Source organism: Panthera pardus, unplaced genomic scaffold, assembly GCF_024362965.1.
Source record: "Panthera pardus isolate Hobbes unplaced genomic scaffold, ASM2436296v1 HiC_scaffold_13, whole genome shotgun sequence".
Classification (NCBI taxonomy): Eukaryota; Metazoa; Chordata; class Mammalia; order Carnivora; family Felidae; genus Panthera; species Panthera pardus.
In genome coordinates this window covers 141,125,741-141,146,399 of record NW_026526688.1, presented here as the reverse complement: position 1 = coordinate 141,146,399, position 20,659 = coordinate 141,125,741, and the positions used below count along the sequence as shown (strand labels likewise).

The window sequence follows — 20,659 nt, the reverse complement described above, 5'->3', positions numbered from 1 at the left end:
TATATGCTAGATTTTGTCACAGAACTTTCTGGAGCAACATAAGGTAAAAAGACTGGTGCAGATCCTAGAGCCATTTGCAATGTAGCCAGAAGTGGGCAACAGTGGTAGATGTCCTTTTCAGAGATGTCTTGGCCAGTGGGGGGAAGAAGTGACTCCCTCAGAAATGAAGGGGGAGGAGTCTCTGATGTCTCTCATTCCACTGGAGTTTTTTAAGGGCTTTTCGCTTTATCCCATGTACATCTGGTTAGTGTTTGCTGGAAACGTAGATGCCCTTCCTCCACCTCCATACAAGGACTATTCTTCCACGTGTCTTTACTTTTTCCTTTTCTGCATAAGGATCTGGTAGAAAGATAGGTCTTGGGAATAACCTAACCCAGGAATTTACAGGAGAGGAAGAAAGGGAGCCTTAACCACAACCAGGGAGATTTTCACCCTCAGAGAATCAGTTTATAGGAAAGGAAGGGAGTTTCTAAGGCTCTCACCCTCCTCGTTCCAGGCTGCCAAACCTTTATGTTATTGTCTTTGCGGGGATGGCCTGGTAGGAAGCCCTTGAGGTACTGCTTCTCAGGACAGCTTTGAAGGATGTCTTGTGTGCAAGCCCTCACTGCCACGCAGGATCCCGTGCCTAAGTGTAAAGGGGAAAGAAAAATTAAGCCAAAAATCCTCATAACCAGGGTGGAGTATATTTTGGATCATAGATTTTTATTACTACCAGCTAGTGTCAGACAGGGGCCATTAATTCTCATATGGCATTGAATAGTAAATCTGCAATACTGAGCCTCTACCACAGGTGGAATTTGGTCTATAAAATAGATTTCTCACTTGAGATGAGAATAAAGTGATTAGCAACCACTGTATTTATAGAAAACCTCTAAAAGGAAAGGGCGTTGTTTAACAGGAAGTCTCAGCAGTGCCAACCTGCACTTAGTGAGGTCACCTAATGAGAACCTTTGCTCTCTTTTTGTTCTGTGCTTGGTGAAGGTGTGGATCATATCTTTTTCAAAGTCGAGATCCTGTCCAATGAAGACCGGGAATGGCATGAATCTTTCTCCCTAGTCCTTGGCCCAGATGACCCAGTGGAAGCAGTTCTTGGTGATGTGACCACTGCCACAGTGACAATCCTAGACCAGGAAGCAGCAGGGAGTCTCATATTGCCAGCGCCACCCATTGTGAGTTGCTTGACCCAAAGGGATCACTACTTGTATGTCCTAGTGACTAGTAGCTGAGAACTTGGCAGAAGTAGGACTTCTGGTGCTATACTTCTTCATTTTTCTAACACAGTAGTTCTCAACCAGGAGCCGTCTTGTTCCTTCCTTCCCAAACCCCTTCCCTGCACCACCACCTCCACGGGACATTTGGCAATGTCTGATGACGCTTTTGGTTGCCACAACGGTCAATGGATGTCACACTAGGCGCTATTAGCATCTAATGGGTAGGAGCTAGGAATGCTGCTGTACATCCTGCAATGCACAGGACAGCCCCAACAACAAAGAAGTATTTGGCATAAATGTCAGTAGTGCCAAGGATGAGAAACCCTGTTCTGACAGAAGAGTGAGACCAAAACATGTTGATACCCTAGTGTGATAAACACAGAAAGTGCAATACAATTGATCTTCTCACGTCTTTGGTGGGACCTAGAAGAGTGGAGAAAAAAAATAATGCTACCCCGTATCTATTACCCTACATACTTGCCACACACATAGAGGTAAGTATTTGCAAAAGTGCAGTACCCGGCTTCCCATGTTGGGGTGTATGCAATGAGCGCAACGACTTTACAATTAGGAGGAAAATGCCTGGAGGTTGCCAAGGGAAACTTAACCCATAATAATGAGGCAGTCAGAATAAGTCTTCTAGCCTCCCCTAGCTAGTCTTCTATAGTAGAAGGATCATTCCAAAATGTGTCTCTTATTCAACCATGGAAGAAATACACTCCCTTTATTTACTTTTGTTTTGCCAGATATACTACTGTGTATCATTAACAATTTAATGCAACTTAATTTATTGTATTTTTTAATGCAGCTTTAAACTAGTAACTGTTACTCATGATATAGCTTTAGTGACAGTGTGCATGAAAATAAAAGTATTTTCCACATGAGTGATAGAGCTCTGATTCAGGAATAAGATTAACCAGATACTAAAGATTTTTAGCTCAGGCAAAAGGAAGATCTTCTTCACCACTGATATGTAGTATCTTTTAGGGATGCCTGGCGAAGCACTGTGAAAGCTTCCGTTATATTTTAAAGAATCCCTAGCGGTTAAGGGATCTTGTGGATCTCTAGGGAGGGGACCCCTAGCTCTCTGAGCATCCCAACACCCAGCCCAGGCTGAAGCTTTGTTGCTCCTTTTCAGGTTGTTACACTTGCCGACTATGACCACGTAGAAGAGGTTACCAAGGAAGGAGTCAAGAAATCCCCCTCCCCAGGCTACCCACTGGTTTGTGTCACCCCCTGTGACTCTCATTTCCCCAAGTATGCTGTCATGAAGGAACGCTGCAGTGAGGCTGGCATCAACCAATCATCTGTGCAGTTCAGCTGGGAAGTAGCCACCCCCACTGATGGCAATGGGGCTCGCTCTCCCTTTGAGACCATCACTGACAACACACCATTTACCAGTGTCAACCACATGGTAGGTCTAGGGGTCTGGGCCTGGTTGCATAGGGAGAAAACTCGTGTCTCTGTTTGTCACCACAACTTTATCAAATTCCTTAAGGTCCTTGCATGGCATTTGGAATGAAATAAATGAATGAGCAGGTACACAGTATATACCCAGCTGTTTTAATTCTTATATATAAGAAGAGGTAATGTGGTATAATGGAAAGAGAACCACGCCAGTAATCAGACAACCTGTTTACTATTCTTGATTCTGCCTACTTTTAACTATGTGATGTTAAGAGGTTGCTTAACCTCCCCGAGTCTCCGTTTCCTGATCTGCAAAATAGTACTTCTTCCACTTAGCGACTTGACAAGGTCACTGACGAATCGGTTGTAAAAGTGATCTATAAATGGTAAAGTAAGTAAGTCAAAGATTCTAGGTAGGTACAGTTAATGATTACTTTTTTCCACATGTCTTCAATCGTTCAATAGGTGATAGGATAGAAACTCCTTAAGGACCTGGACCAAGGGTCCTACCACATTTTTATAGCCCAACATGCTCAGCACATTGATGGTGCTAGTAGAGACGGCACCGTTATTAAACAAAGAAGAGAATGTTTCCGAGGGATCAGCATTTTGCAAAATTGTAGGAGGACACGCAAAGAAGTTCACTATGCAGTTGCTGTCCTCAAGGAGGTGGGACCCCAGACCCACCACCAGAGAGCAATGAACAGTGAGTAAGGGTTTGCCCAACCTTAAGAAACAGCGCACTGCAGTGACAGCTCCTCACTCCAGTGACGTCATTCTCCCCAGAGACAGAACTGGAAGCAGTGGAGATACTCAGCATAGTACCTGGCACATAGTAAGCCCTCAACAATTTTTGATTGAAATTAATGCACTTAATAATTTTGGAGATCAGAGCTTTCTTTCAGACTGAATTTCTCTAGATTTTTTCCTATTCAGCTCTCAGTTTCTTCTCACTTCAGTAAGTGCTTCACGTACATGGGATAATAGTGGAGGAAAGGCACAGATAAATGGGGGGCCCTGGACAAAGCAGTCACTCATGTCCACTGTTTTTCACATAGCTTATTCAGAAAGGCCAATAGGTCAGGGTGCCTGGGTGGCTCCGTCGGTTAAGCATCCGACTTCAGCTCAGGTCATGATCCGGCAGTTGGTGAGTTCGAGCCCCGCATCAGGCTCTGTGCTGACAGCTCAGGGCCTGGAGCCTACTTCAGATTCTGTGTTTCCTCCTCTCTCTGCCCCTCCCATGCTCATACTCTGTCTCTCTCTGTCTCTCAATAAGAATAAATAAACGTTAAAAAAAATTTTTAAAAAGGCCAATAGATCAATTCTTTTGCAACATAACCTAGCTAAACTACCTGATAAATTTTAAAAATTTAAATGGCAAGACTTAATAGCTTATTGTTTTATTAAGTATCTAATTCTCTTTTCAAAACACCATGAAGGCAGTTTGGTCTGATTTGAGCCAAATATACATTTTTAACAGGTACCAAGTTTATAATTTTACTTTATGTTTCAGTTTTTCTTCTTGCAATGACTTGGTGACTAATACTTTTACCCCAGTTTCCTTTGCTTTATCTTTGTTTCTTCAATTATTTATTTAATACCATTGTATTGTATGCATTTTTGTAAGATGCCTCAAATCCCTTCTGAACTAAGTCCATGTGTAAATAAATAAATAAGGCGTTGGCAGCTAATTAAAAAAATTTTAATGGAAAAATCCTCTTTAATTTTTAATGGACTTCAGTGAAAATTGTTTTCATGGGTAGAATTTATAAGTTTGTATGATTGCTTTGTGGGAGGTCTATGGCACACAGAACTACTAATTAACTTTTCTTGTTATGTACTTCCCTGTGTGTATGCACACATTACCTAAAGAGTTGTGGTGACCCACGTTGCCTCTGCAGAGATTGAGTTAAGCATTCTTATGGCTTCTCTGCATCTGGGAACATGAAAGAATCTGTTGAAAGACCTCCAAAGGCCAGTAGGTTTCAGAGGACAAGTTCTCAATTTCCACCCTGCAGGTTATTGTAACCTTTGCAATGTGTGTGGTCATTAGGTGGGGCTGGGGGAGGGACCAGCAGTAGGAAAGAAAGAAAAATAAGAATTCCTGGGAAGGAAGCATCCCTCCTCTGTATCCTGACACCATGCCCTCAGCAAAAGTGACTTTGAGACCAACCAGTCTTAATGGAAAGGTTGAAAATCAGCTGAGTGGTCCTTATGCTAAACCTAATATATAAAGAGACCAATACTATCACCGGTAACCCGTCATCTCTGGCCTCTTGTTCCACATCTATCTACTTAACACTGTCTGACATACTGCCTTAGGCTACAAGTACTTACTGCTCTGTCCCTAGTGACTGGCTCCTGGGAGAAAGTCACCAGTTTTGTGGCAAATGAATGAACAGATAAATAGATGAGTGGATAGTGGGATGGATAGACAGATAATGGGTGGTCTTCACAGATAACCCTGTACCAGAAACTGGTGATGTCATATCATCCAGAAGATACAGTGGAAGGAGCTGTTTAAGGAGTAAACACATGTCTGATGTACTTTTTGCTTCCCGGTAGGTTCTGGATAGCATTTACTTCAGCCGGAGGTTCCATGTGCGCTGTGTGGCAAAGGCTGTGGACAAGGTGGGCCATGTGGGGACCCCCTTAAGGAGCAACATTGTTACCATTGGAACAGACAGTGCAATCTGCCACACCCCAGTGGTAGCTGGGACAGCCAGAGGCTTCCAGGCTCAGTCCTTCATCGCAACCTTGAAATACTTGGACGTCAAGCACAAGGAACATCCGAACAGGTCAGGCACGTGGTGCCTTCCACAATGAGAGGGCTATCCTTTTGTGTGTTTTCTGGGTGAGACAGATGAATGAGTGATGTTCTGCAAAATAAGAATAGTGGAGGGGCGCCTGGATGGCTCAGCCGATTAAGTGTCCAACTTCCGCTCAGGTCGTGATCTCACTGTTTGTGAGTTTGAGCCCCATATGGCACTCTCTGCTGTCAGCACAGAGCCTGCTTCAGGCTCTGTCCCTCTCTCTCTCTCTCTCTCTCTCTCTCTCTCTCTCTCTCTCTCTCTGTCTCTCAAAAATGAATAAAAACATTTTTTAAAAATATATTAAAAAAAGAATAGTGGTGATAAAAGCTTCAGAAAAAATTCTTCAGAGGCTCCCGAAAACTGGCCCCTTGCCTGTCTTCTTAGCCTCATGTCCCTCACCTTGTCATCCTCACCTGCCAGTCCACCCACAGAGAACCAAACTGAAACCAAATCGCCAGGGCTTCCAACTCTTTTATGTTGCGTGCCTCTGCCATGCTGTCACTCCTGACCGCAATTTTCTCAGCCCCCTTCCACTCAATGTAGTTAAATCCTACTGTCCTCCTCCACCTACCTCATGACATCCTTTGCAAGAACCATCATCTTCCCCAATTTAATTTGGAAGCTCCCCCTTAGAGCTGTACTGGCACCCATGCTATCCATACCTCTTTCAGAGCATTATCACCCTTCATTCTCTGTCTCTCCCCACAGTAGACGGAGAGGGCACGGACCTTCTTTTTTTTTTTTTTTTTTGGTCCCTTCTGGCTGGGACAGTGCTTCTTGGCACCTAAGAGACTCTTGCTAAATATCTAGTGAACAGAGTAATAATACTGTGTAAACTGAAAGTCACTGGGCAAGTGTGCTTTTATTTTTTCCTGCGCTACCATGAGTTTGATGGAAATGGATACTTTCAGTTTTGCCTAGCAAAAAAAGAATTCATGCATATTATACATATTCATTAAACCTTGTGGTATTTATGTATGTGCCTTTATGAGCAACTAAGTTCAGAGAAAGGGGTTCATTTGCATGGAGAAAAAAACAGATTTAAATATGGAGCCAAGAATATGCAAATTCTTTCTTTTTTCCAACCGAATAAGATTTACTTTTGTTGAAAAGCAGTAGCAGGAGTGCCCAGGGCACTACTGACCCCTTCCCAGCAAAAGAGACATCATGTTCATATTGCAAGGTAGCAATTCCTCTTAAAAAATGTCTCTTGGGTTTTTGTTCCAAGAGACAAGCTGTAAAAAGTCAAAGGCACCCTCAATCAACATGCTGAAAATTTAAACTTGTACAATGAAAATAACGCAGCCCATAACTACAGTTCTGTTCTTTCACAGTCTTAACCAATATTTATTAAGCTCGTGTTTTAGTTAGGATTTTATACTACGTGCTCTGGAGAAACAAAAGACGTGAAGGAAATGATCCTTGTCCTCACTGTGGGGAGGCAAGATAAACAGAGTCCGAAAGCGTACAAGACATAGCAGCCAATATGAATAAGTTACAGACTTCCTGGTGCAAAGGCACCTATGTGCTGAGAAGTGATGAGGGGAGGGGTACCTGGGTGCCTCAGTCAGTTAACAGCTCAGGTCATGATCTCATGGTTTGTGACTTCAAGCCCCACATCAGGCTCTTTGCACTGACAGTGTGGAGCCTGCCTGGGATTCAACCTCTTCCCCTCTCTGTCTGCCCCTCTCTCAAAGTAAATAAATAAACTTTAAAAAAGGAAAAATGTAGATGAGGGGAGAGCACACTGCAAACAGAGGCCAGTTAGGGCCGCCCTTGTTGCTGGAACTTGAAGGGACAGAGGGGAGAAAAGTCTCTTTTGGCTGGGGGGGACAGTAGCAGTAGTGGGGTATAACTATTTCTAAGATACTTTCCTGGGTAGGGATATCTACCTTAGAGTATAAAGAGCTCAGTGAGGTCTTTTGGCACAAATACTTTAAAAAATAGAAGTGTCCCAGACACTCACTGTGACAGAGAAGGGGAACAGCACCTCTATCAGTCATTCTGCTGTAGCACACAAGGAAACAAAGCTCCCATTTAAAGCAAAAGGAAGCTTTAAAGTCATTTGTGGTTGTGATATTATCTTTTCTTGTATATATAAAAAACAAAACAAAACAAAAAAACACCTGTGATTCTTGATTGCTATCAGTCCTGAGTCTGGAGGATTTCTTGATGGGGGGGGGGGGGGGCTGGGGCGGGGGTGGAGAACAACCCCGCACATATATCATACCCTCGTGTTCCTACACGGAAAGTTTCAAGAAAAAAAAAGGTAAATTCATTGGTGAAGACAGATTTAGTTATGAGAAAGAAATGTACCATATTAACTGCTTATAGCATGCACCTAAACACTATCTCCGCCGTTTTTTCCCTTAGAATCCACATTTCCGTGCAGATCCCGCACCAGGATGGAATGCTGCCCCTTATCTCCACCATGCCGCTGCACAACTTGCATTTTCTATTATCTGAGTCCATCTACAGACACCAGCACGTCTGCTCCAATCTCGTCACCACCCGTGACCTGAGAGGCATCTCAGGTGGGGGCTTTCCCATTCCAGCCCAGCACAGTGGCCCTTAGGGACAGAGCGAGGCGAACTCGGCTTTCGTGTCTCCCAGTCCTCAAAGTCTCCATGTTTAGTGGATTTCCTTCCTAGCAGGCAACCAAACATAGGCAGCTCAGCCAGTGAAGTGAATAGGGAAAAACAAGGACTTTGGAACCAAGCTGATTTAGGTTCGAATCCCTGGTTCTACTACCTATACAACTAAACAGAAATAGCAGAACTTCCCCAAACCACTGTTTGCTTATCTATGACATGAGGAAAACAATTGCTACCAATCAGGGTAAGGATTTAATCTGTTGATGGTTTTTAAAGCAACTGCCATGGTAAATGTTCGTTCTTTCCCTGCCCCTCTGTTGAGCACGTTTGGATCTGTGCCCTGAAATCCCCTTATTGCAGCATCTTTAGAAAGCTAAAGTGCAGATGTCACATGTTATAGGATGGGCTCCCGGAGCAGGAGCTGAGATGGAATGTGGGGGTGCAAGATGTTCATTGGGGATCAGCATCTGTGAAGAGGAAGGAGAGGATGCAGAATTGGGCAGAGGGAGAAGTCAGACTGCAGTGCAGCCCTCCAGAAGCCCCCACCGCTTCAGGAACTCTTCCTACTTCCAGCCCCAGCTGACAGCCCTCTCTGAGGCACCTCAGTCACTGGATGCCAGAGCCCCCACAAGGGTGGCCACAGGAGCCGCTGTGCCACTGACGCAAACCTGAAGGAGCTGACAGCCCGGGTGGCACATTCCGGTGTCTACCACAGCAGACATTTTATTCTACAAAAGATCCTGTCCATTTCCATTTACCTTAGCGAGTGCGCATTAAATGCGTGTTTCCTCCCTTGACAACCGATGAATCATTTACCAGTATTTTAGAAGATAGAGAAGCATTCATACGCTCTTTCATATTCATTAAGCATCACTTTAGGTAGTGATGGTCTTTACACGGTAGAAATTAGTTGAGTATAAATTATTCGCAAGTCACTGAGCTACACATGAAAGTCTAACCGGTTCACGTGTGCAGCCACTGAAAGAAACATACACTGTTTATAGGCTGAAAGTTTGTACCTCTTCCCACTTAAACATAATTAAATTCAACACATGATAATTGAGATCCTACTCCTTTCAGGGCAGAGGACCAGGTGCTGGTGTCAAACATCCTAAGACGTTTCAGACATTCTAAGACTCTTTCAGAATATTATATTTGCTTTTAGTACTATAAAAAATTTGAATCTTGATATTCTAAAATTGTATCTGTGTTTAGCTCTCTACTGCATAAAGGTCTTCCTTAATTTAGAACACTGTGGTTGCTTGGCAGCATTTGATCCAATAATTTTTGCCCGTAGCAGGGAGGTTTAGTCAAGCATCATTAGCGAGCTATTTACTCATTAGCACAAAATTAAGATTTTTTTTTCCTAAGAGTTCAGAGACCATAGCAGGGGAGGAGGTAGTCAGATGTTTGTCTGTTGGCTTTACATAAAAGCTATTTTTAAAAAATCAGTCTTAAAAAACAACAATTCATCAACAAATCATCCATGTAGTAAATCTGTTTCTTCAAGGGTTGATTGCAAAGCTTCAGTATGTATTCTTTTCCAAGACATACAGGGCCACTGAGCTCTGGCTCCATTTATGGTACCCTTTGCTCATCTTTTCTTCTGGGGTTCATGCAGCCTCTTAGAGGAGTCTATGAACTCAGTCACAGGTAACCCCCTAGCAACAGGTACTCTAGCTCCCCTCCCCTTCTCATGCAGTGTGTATTGGGAACCCTGGGTTGCTCCATTAATGGTCTCTGATGGAAGGTAAGGTATCTCAGTCTCTCAAGGACACATCCCTTCTTCCCACCCAGCTCCTGGGCAGCCAACGAGGGGCATGTCAACAGACTGACTTCTTGTTCCTTGTTCCTCCCTCCCCGACAGAGGCAGCGTTCCTGGACGATAAGGTCTATGACAGCACAGCCCTGGGACCTGGCTATGACCGCCCCTTCCAATTTGACCCCAGCGTCCGGGAGCCCAAGACCATCCAGCTCTACAAACACCTGAACCTGAAGAGCTGCGTCTGGACCTTTGATGCCTATTATGACATGACTGAGTTAATTGATGTCTGTGGGGGGTCTGTAACTGCCGACTTCCAGGTGGGTCCTCCAGGGGCTTATCCAAAGGCTGCAAGCACCTGGGTGCCATATGAAATTTTGTTTCTTCCTGAAGCACTTCTGTTAGCATGTTGCATCTGGTGCCCAGCCCCAGAACTGGGATGACCAAAGGAGTCTTTAGAAGTCCCTCAAATGAGACCTTAGCAGCATGATGGCTAGAGAGAACCCTCGAAAGTCTTCTAAATCAATTAACTGGAAAATTAATGTGGAAAATGTTAAAATGAATGTGGAAAAACATTACTGTCTGGCACAGCCACTTATATAAAAATCTAATATTTGTTTCTCTAGATATATATATATATATATATATATATATATATATATATATATATATATATAATATATAATATATAATAACATATATATATATCCATCCCCCTGGGTATATTTTGGAAGCCAAAAGGATTGACATTTCATGGTAAGGTTATTACGAAGTAGATGTTTTCTTTTCCGCATATGGGGAAATAAGTCAAAGTAAGGTGTACCTTTCCAGAAGACAGGGAAAACATAATGCTTTTTAAGCATTATGGAGAGAGAATTGTGTATAACACTTTGATTTCATTCCTAGTCCAAATCTGTGCGAAATTTGCAACCCTTGCAAAAATGGACACATTCTTAATCGTTGTGGAACATTAGTGACAAAAGAAAATTTTAGCAAGAAGCCATAGTCATAGGAGGGCAGTTATATCAAAGAAATGCATCCTCATGGGAAATATGAATCTAAAGCAGATTCTACCTAATTATCAGCAGTTATCTCAATGAACTAAAAATTAACGTTTGTTCTTCATTTCAAATCGGTTTAACCACACTGAAAGAGGGACTTCTGGAGGCACTGAGAGTAATCATTTTGAGGACGTGCCTTTGATTAAAATTTGGTTTATTTTGCACTATCTTTGTTTGGTTAGCTCTCATTTTATATACACTACTGCCCTCTACTGAGTGGAAAATTAAAGCATTCTTAAGTTCTCTGTTTCTGCAGTTACATGACCTATATTCACCTTCGAAATGCAAAACTAAGTGATTGGTTCCTCCTGACCTCTCAAAAATTAGTATTCTATGTTCTCCGTGTTTTTACTTTAATCATATTTTTGTATATTTTTGTTCAGAATATGCCTAAAAATCTCAAAGGCTAAGATTTCTTGTTATATATGCCCCACTTCTTGAACCAACACAGAATATATGCACAGAAGTACTTCATTGCAGTCCGTTTCTTTAAAAATAGTTAAAACAGCTGGTGAATGGTAGAAAGAATGTAGACCAAGCCCTAGTTATAACCAAGCCCTAGTTCATATATTTTCTTGTCGTAACTTCTCTGAATCTCATCTGAAATTGTAACCAATCATCTCAACTGGGGAAAGAATCTTAGCACATTGCAGGTATATAGTAAATATTTGTCAAGGTTTGGATTTTTTTTAAGGATTAGTAAGTAATGTCATGAGGGATAAAGGATAGAAAACAGAAACAGAGAGGGAAAATTAATTTTTTCAATCAGCTAAAGAATTATTGAGGTTCTAATATCAATAATTTTAGCAAAGCCTGTATATTAAAAGGACAGAATATGGTGCGAGGTCCAGATAAAGTCTAGAAATTTCCTGAAGAAAACAGATTAAGCCATTTCAAAAGATATTTTTTTTATGGAATTAGCAGTCTTTTGAAAAACTTGTAATCAAATTTTAAATCCCTGACAACATTGAATATGAAAAAATATTCTATAAAAATAAAATTTTTGTGTCCCAAACATTGATAAAACACTTGGCTCTTTTCCTAAATTGCCCATGGAAACACTTTACATTGTGCTTGAAAACAAAAGAAAAATCTAAGTTCCGTAGGGGATTATAGGATTCCACCAATGATAAAAATAAAATTTTTTCAAACTAAGCTTTTTTGTTATAAAAGAAATATGTGTTTATGGAGGAAAATATAAAGTGAATAAACCAACTCTCCCATTCATACACACGTACATGCAGTTAGCTTCTCCATGAAAGCTTCCGTTTATATTTTGTTATCTTTCCATCCAGTTTTTGTTCACTGCATAGTTAAATAAAAATGTTTGAGCCAAGTTAAGAGCAGTAACAGGAATTCCCTTAGAAGAAATATTCTCTTGGAAGTATGATGCGTTGCCTTTTCAAAAGTATTTCCGTGAGGTATTGTAGGAGATGGGAAATTGCCCAAACATACACAGCTCTGAACTGTGTGTTGGGAAGTTTCCTAGATATGATATCCAAATCCCATGACCTCATTTCCTGTTGCCAGAGATGTGAATAGACTTGGGCATCTTCCCAGTTAGGGCTGATTCAGGCTTTCCTATAGGCACTGGAAAATGTGGTCAGTGAGGGACTATGTACTGATCGTTGGGAATAACTATGTGCCTTTAAAATCTTGTCCAAGGCAACTGAACAGTGGAGGCACATCTCCTTCTCAGTCTTCAGAAATGTTTTTGTTCAAGTGTCACCCCCTCAGAAAAGCCCTCCCGGATCACCCTATAGAAAGAAGCATCCTGGACACTTCCTATCCCTTTCTTTATTTTTAAAATTTATGTATGTCTACTAGACTATAGGTTCCATAACGGCAGTGATTTGGGCTTTTTCCACTGCTGAGGAAGAAGCTTGGTCTGGTGCCTACATGCCCAGCACGGTTGTGGGTACTTGGTTATAATTACTGACTGCAGAAGTAACTAAATGAGTGAGGTAAAAATTGAACTGAAATGTAACCATATGCCTTTTCATCCCAGGGAAGAAATAACCCTCCGTGTGCACACCTTTTGCTTGGCAGGTGAGAGACTCTGCTCAGTCGTTCCTGACCGTGCACGTGCCTCTCTATGTGTCCTACATCTATGTGACAGCCCCCAGGGGCTGGGCTTCTTTGGAGCACCACACTGAAATGGAGTTTTCCTTCTTCTATGACACTGTTCTCTGGAGAACAGGTATACCCATTTACATCTTAACTACTCCTGCCTTATGCTTAAGTAAGACTAAAAGAAAATAATGAGTAGTTCCTTTTAATAAGAGCTCCATTCTTCATCCCGTTGTCCTATATACAGTCCAAGTGGGCTGCTACTCTAGACCAAATGAATAAAGTGAGCCAGGTTGTTCTTGATATATTTTTCCATTTCAATGCATCTGATTCGAAGACGCTTTTGCTCCTTAAATGCCTTGAATTACACCATTTGTAACTAGGAACAAATGAACATGGTTATACTCCAGAAGGACACCTCTAAACCCCTAACAGACCGTATAGGACCCATCTGTCACCTGCCATCCTCTACTCTGGGTGTGAATTGAGTTTTTAATCCCTGCAGGCCCTCTAGTATCAGCATTCATGGACATGGTTATTTTCAGGAGCCACAGCCCCTCAGCTAAGAGTTCACACCGAACCCTTATCTCTCCCAAGACACCTTTTCCTGCTGCTATCACACGATACCCCAAAATTATCTCCCCTTCTGCTGCTCCCGTTCTCCCTCACCTGTAAATCTCTACAGGTGATTTACTCGACCTGGCACAGAGATACTAACCAGCTACAGGAGTTTTCTTTAGATAGGACTTCATCTCTAGTAATGGAAAGTACAGTCCTTTCTTCTGTTCAGTCCTTTCAACTCAAATCATTTGTCTTATATTTCTCATAGGAAAATAACTTCAAGAAGTTTTCACACTCTGGGTCAGATCATTTCTTGAGATTTGGGGTTCTTTTTAAATGTTATTTTCCCCATCCTTTGGTTGTCCTTTTGTTTTGATTCATACTGGACTCATTGGACATCATGATTGTAGTTACTCTTATTAAAGCCACAGTTCACTCATGTCATACCATATATGGTTGGCCTTCTACATGCTAATCTTTAATCCTCCATGGATTTAATATTAAATGTAGCCACCAGGACATGGTTTATGGTTCTGTCGAGTCATGAAAGGTGTCCTTGTAAGAGCGCCTTGGTGGCTCAGTTGGTTAAACAACTGACTCTTGATCTCTGCTCAGCTCATGATCTCATGGTTCCTGAGTTTGAGTCCCATATCTGGCTCTGTGCTGACAGCGCGGAGCCTGCTTGGGATTCTGTCTCTCCCTCTCTCTGCACCTTCCCTACTCACACACTCTTTCTCTCTCTCTCAAAATAAATACATAAACTTAAAACAAATAAAAGGTGTCCCCATAAGGAAAAGCAAACAGTATGAAGCAGATGCACTATAACCGCATGCTGCTGTCAAGTTGAGAGAAGTTTAAAGGCCGGTTGTTTTGAGCCATGGGCTGGGGCCCTGACTCTGGTCCAGGTGGCATTTTCAGGTATGAAGAGACTATGTCAAAGAGAATGGAACTATAACAACAACAACAACAACAACAACAACAACAACAACAACAGTGGAATGAACTGTCATACAGTTTTAATTGGCAAATGTGTCTAAATAGATTCTACGTTGCTATGAATATGTACATTTTTCTTACATTCAAATGACTGTGCAGCTCTTACTTAGAGGTGTCTCTGGGACAACTCACATATAGGATACTATGTGGGAGATCTCCATGCCCTAACTTGGATGTTTTATGTATGATTGCCTGCCTAGGAATCCAGACAGACAGTGTGCTCTCTGCAAGGCTTCAGATAATAAGAATCTATATCCGAGAAGATGGCCGTCTTGTCATTGAATTCAAGACCCATGCCAAATTCAGAGGTAATATCAGTCCAGTTTTTCCAATTTTTTATTAAGAAACATTACAAACACAGACAAAAGGTAAAGGAATAGAACAATGAAAAACCAAGTCAACAATTGTTAACGTTTTGCTATGTGTGTATGCACCCATACCCATATTTATGTACCACATTTGAAAACAAGCTGCAGACTTCTTGTCAAGTTACTCTAGATACTTTAGAAGCCTCTCCTGAGAACAAAGACATTCTCTTACACATCACAAGAGTATCACTACATCAAGATATTTAAGATTGATCCAATAATAGCTAGTCTATATTCATATTTCCTTTCTTGTCCTACAAGTGTCTTTTCCATTTGTTTTTATATTGTTTTGTATTTATTTTATATCTGTTTATATAAAGGGAAAGTGGATCCAATCAATATCCACATACATTCTAGTTGTTATATTTTTTCAGTCTCTCAATCTACAAGTCTCTCTACTTTTATTTATTCATGACAATGGATGACTACAGTTTGAAGGAGTAGAAGTATCCTGCTGAATAACCTTTATGATGTTTAAAATTGTTTCCTTCCACCAAGGACTTGAGTGGCTTTAAGTGTAGTTTTTTAAAATCTGAATTTGATATTTCTATTTATAAACTACCAGGACCTTTCTGCCTCTAAGAAACATGTATTTTGGAGTTGAAAGCTAAGTTTATTTGACATACATTGTCCCATAAAGACCCCTATTATTATGAATATACTTGGCACCATTTCTACAAGGTACATTTGTGTTGTTTATAAATATATATGACCATAATGACCATCATGGGTAGGATGATAGACTGGGGTGAGATGCCATGCTGTCCAGCCAGAGTGAAATACATTCTAAAGGGTTAGAAGGTAGGTATAACTGTCATTGTTTGATAAAAGTATATTCATTCAGTACTAAGGCTTTAGTAGAGGATTCACCTCAAGTACTATAAAACTCACAAATAAGTATGTGTGTCTCCCCTTGAAATAGGACAGTTTGTGATGGAGCATCACACCCTCCCTGATGTGAAATCATTCATACTGACTCCAGACCATCTAGGAGGAATTGAATTTGACCTGCAGCTACTATGGAGTGCTCAGACTTTTGATTCTCCATATCAACTCTGGAGAGCCACAAGCTCTTATAACAGGTGAATACAGGATAGGGGTGTTCAAGGGTAGATCTAAAAATGGTCTCAGTCTCTTTCAGGAGCTTGGGAAATAGGGCTTCCCCCCACACCAAAGGTTGGATTTCTATTATAAGGTGGAGGGAATAGAAATAACCCTCCAACATGGGCCACCTGGGTGGCTCAGTTGGTTAAGTGTCTGACTTCAGCTCAGGTCATGATCTCACAGTTTATGAATTTGAACCCCTCATTGGGCTCTGTGCTGACAGCTCAGAGCCTGGAGCCTGCTTCAGATTCTGTGTCTCCCTCTCTCTCTGCCCCTTCCCCACTTGCACTCTGTCCCTCTCTCTCTCTCTCAAAAATAAACAAACATTAAAAATTTTTTTTAAGAAATAACCCTCCAAAAATAGAAAGAAACAAATTAAGTCAGATCAGCTTCTGCTATAAACCAGGAAGTGGTTACCCTTATTACAAGGACAAGACCAAGAAGGCTGCATATAATTTCTACTCACATCCTATAGCTAGAATTTTATTACATGACACATCTGCCTGCAAGGGAAGCTGGGAAATTAAAATCATAGTGTAATAAAGAAATTTAAGTCACCACAACCCGTTCAAAATCCAGGATCTCTGACTATCAGGTCTAGATGTCACCCTTATGTCCAGTGTTGTATAAAATAAATAATAAGATTTATCTCTCTCCCACACCCAAGATAGAGGTGGAATAGGAATTGGTTAAATACAGCAAAATATCTTTTGTAAAGGGGAAGAATAGGAGAAACATAATTAAAACTATTATAAAAAACTATCCATAAAAAAGATAATGAGGCAACTGGGAGTCTGTCGTGAATATTATTATCCGTATTTTATAGATCATGAAATTAAGATCTATAAACAAGATGAAATTCTTGTTCCATCTTTATAGTTAAGAAGTGGCAGATTATCTTAAGAATCATTTTCAAAAAGATGTCATTAATTGTGAAATTTTGGTCTTCTATCAGGTATTTTTTTAAATAATGATTCCTTTGAAATCAATATATAATAATCTTCAAAGGCTGTGCTTTCCCCAAGCTCATGAGATTATGCACACACTTTGTCCTAATTTATAGACATGGAAACTGTCCTCTTTAAATCCTCTACTAACTCCCCACTGCCTACTGGATGAAGTCCAAATTCTTTATTCAGAGCCCACACCCTCCCTTTTGCCTCATCTCAAACCCAACCTCCCAACCACATTAAATATCTCATCAACCCCTGAACCCACCAACCCAACTACACCTCCATACCCTTGTAATTCCCTCTGCCCTTCCTACTCTTTCCCTCTTGCAGACCTTGAACTCTTCTGAGCCCCAGCTCAAATACTCTCAAATACTGACCCCTCTGTGACATCTTTGCCGACTCTCCATCCAGTGCTAGAAGATCCTCCTCCCATTCCCTCTTTGTTCCATTTTCTACCATAACACAGTTCATTATATTAAATGCTCTAAGTAGAATCCTATTTTCCACTAGCTGGTGAGCTCCCCAAGGGTAAAGGCATACCTGATTGATCTTGAATCCCCAGAGCTACAGATTTTACCACATGGTAGGTCCTGAATAAACATCCTTTAAGAGTTTAAGTTTGAGGTAAGGAGACAAAAATATTTGGATAAATGGCAAAGCATGGAACACCATCCAGCATTCTGCGCAATGTGCACTGTAAGAGGTAAGGAACACTGAGACTATAGCGGTTCAGGGAGGGTTAGGGAGCTGTACAAATCTTCCTGGAGGAGGGTCACAGCTCGTGCTCCATGTTGCAATATGAGTAATGTCTAATTTTTTGAAAGGAGAGGAGAGGAACTTTAGAATTAAAGACCTGCATCTAGGGCTGTGTTTGGTATATACACAGGGATGGTGAGGAAACAGACCTAAATCATATTTAGGGATGGGAAAAGTAGGACTGTGGGTTTGGGAGGCCATGAAATCCTGCATTCATTTGTTCAACAAATATTTATTGAGCATTTGCTGTGTTTTGCAGAAGGTTCTAGCCACTTGGATACATCAGTGAACAATTTAAAGATCCTTGCACACAGCACTTACAGTAAAGTAAAAAGACATAAAAAGGTCGATAAATAAGTATAGTAGAGCATGTCAGAAGGTGGGGAGTGCTATGGAAAAATAAAAGATTTAGAGCAGGGTAAGGGGAATCAGGATGGGGAAGGGGACATTGTAATTTTAATTAAGATCTTCAAAGTAGCCCTCATCAAGAATGTACGCTTGAACAAATACATGAAGGAGATGAGGGAATTCGCTATGCAGATTATCAGGGAAAGAAGTTCCTGTTAGAGTTCCTGAATTGACAGCATTTCTAGCATCTTGGGGAATAGCAAGGAGGCTGGTGTGGCTGGACTGGAGTGAGCAAGGAGAAGGATGATAGGCAGTAAGGTCAAAAATGTAAGGGGATGGGGTAGGGCCACCATGTGGAGCCTTGTAGACCAGTGCATGGATTTTGACTTTTACCCCAGTGCATTGGGAGCCACAGCAGGGTTTGAGCAAAGGGGCAACATGATCTGTCCTGTTTGAAAGCAAGGGTCAGGCATGGTCAGTTCTGCCTAAGCATTTCTATTAGTTACGGGTTACTATTCACACTATACATGTCAATTTTCATGTAATTCAAATATGGTGTATAAAGTCTAAGCTTGGAGGAAGATAGGGATCACGTAGGAAAACTGCAGACACATAGACTGTCAGACAGGAAGGGGCTTAGAAACCAAGCCCTGTAAGTTTGTGTGGCATGTGAAAAGTCATACAGTCATACAGAGGCAATGCCAAGCCAGGTTTAGACTGTCTCACAGTTTGTAGCTTGTGCCATTCCACTACAATGACCCAGGATGTGTCACAAAACTTCTGTTTATTTATTTCTTTGCTATCAGTTTATGAATAAATAGATGAATACACAAGAAATGGTCAAAAAACAAACACAGCAAACGCGAGAACTGTCACAGATCGCTCACAGTAGTTAGAATTAACACTCCTAGCCCTGCACTCTTCATTCAGGGGATGGCAGCCTCCCAAGACTCCTTGAAGAATCTTCCTGAAGTCTCTGGCTGCCTGGCTGTCTTCCAGACAACCTGCCAGGGCTGGGGCTGCTACTCCATGACAAGTGAAGGAAATGAAGTAGGTGAGGGTACAAACGCTCCATGGTCTTGGTGTCATAACCTTCAGAATTCTGTGATCCACCACATATAGGGAAAATGGCAGCCCTCGGTCTCCTGTGGGAAGAGAGATTTTTCTTCAGCTCCACAAAGGGCTGAGCCTCTAGAGTTTGGGAGAGGAACCTGGAAACAGTGCTGCGTTAACGGGGGCGGGGGCATTCTCTGGAGAAGGGTGTCCTTTAACCCTGAGGCATTTGCCACCACTTCTGTCAGAGCAGCAGCTGCCGTGTTCACATCTTAATAAGTAACATCTTTAGCAGTTGAGCATGTGTTGAACAGGGTGTCCGTTAACTAGAAGTGCCAAACAGAAATTGTCAAACAAGTTTCGTGGAAATCTGAAGGAAGTGGCCGGTTCTGTTTCATCTTCACTGGGCCTTTTAGGTTTTTACAAACAATACACCTTTCTCAGCTTTTCTCAGGAAAAGGACTTGAATAGGATAAAGGAAAATAGCTCCATTTAACACCTCTGGATAATACCCTGATGGTTAAAACAATCCATGATGGATTTCTGAAAATTGTGTTTGCAGGCTCGTAAAGGTTGTGGATGCCAGGCACAAATGCCATCTGAAAAGTCAGTGTGTTTCTGGGTAAGTAAATAATCGATAAAATGTCCCCTCTAACCACAGTCTGCTCTGTGTGTTTCCAGGAAGGACTACTCGGGGGAGTACACCATCCACCTGATTCCATGCACTGTGCAGCCCACACAGCCATGGATTGATCCAGGGGAGAAGCCTTTGGCCTGCACTGCACATGCCCCAGAAAGGTAGGGAAATGCAGGAGATCTTCACTATTTGTAAATCCACCTCCTCGCTAAAATGTATTTGTATCTGCAAAGTCTGTTCTCGCGGTGCCTTCGCGGTCATTCATGGACATGCAGAGTGGCAAATTGTTGAGTCGCTGGACACGCACATTCCCGGCTCAGGTCAAGCAAGGCCTTCTTGTTGCAGCTTTTGTACTAGAAACAAGTATCCTTTCCATGGCTACATAGTGCCACGGTTTTCAAATTTGTGTGCTTTTTCTTGGTGATTTCACGGTTTATAATGGCTCCCAAGCGTAGTGCTGAAGTGCTATGTGGTGTTTCTAAGTACAGGTAGGCTGTGATGTGCCTCGGGGAAAGTCGGATAGGCTTCACTGGGCATAGGTTTGTCAGTTCCACGTTAACAAATGAACAGCATATTAAGTAAGGTATTCTAAGCAGAAACATGCATAAAACAGTGTTTGGTATTGGTCGGTCAATCAAAATGTTGTGACCAGAGGCTGCAGGGACTCTACCCTCTATTTCCCCTAAGAGCAGTGATTCAGCATTCACTAATTCAGCGTTCACTGTGACTTTATAGAACATACTTACCACAAATAACAAGAATCAACTATACATCAGCCTGTACTCACCTCAGACCTGAGACTGTCTGCATTGTGCCATGTATTCATTCATTCAACCAGTATTAACTCGGCTTTTATCATGTGCTTGGCTCTGGTCCAGCCTGGAGATTATAGCAGAGGACTAAAAGTAACCTCTGCTCTCAGACAGTGGATAGTCGAGTGCCATTTTCCCAGGAGCAGAGCAAAG

General features: G+C 41.7%; 1 protein-coding gene across 1 annotated transcript in view; it reads left to right on the top strand.

Moving 5' to 3' along the window:
- The window catches only part of FRAS1 (Fraser extracellular matrix complex subunit 1), a 429,797-nt gene that overhangs the window by 392,465 nt on the left and 16,673 nt on the right, over nt 1–20,659 (top strand). The window contains exons 62-70 of the mRNA XM_019466685.2: nt 982–1,169; nt 2,350–2,625; nt 5,184–5,416; nt 7,805–7,965; nt 9,893–10,107; nt 12,898–13,048; nt 14,676–14,783; nt 15,766–15,925; nt 19,739–19,855. Of these exons, the coding sequence (XP_019322230.2) occupies nt 982–1,169; nt 2,350–2,625; nt 5,184–5,416; nt 7,805–7,965; nt 9,893–10,107; nt 12,898–13,048; nt 14,676–14,783; nt 15,766–15,925; nt 19,739–19,855 (1,609 nt within the window). The remainder of the gene's footprint in view (nt 1–981; nt 1,170–2,349; nt 2,626–5,183; nt 5,417–7,804; nt 7,966–9,892; nt 10,108–12,897; nt 13,049–14,675; nt 14,784–15,765; nt 15,926–19,738; nt 19,856–20,659) is intronic.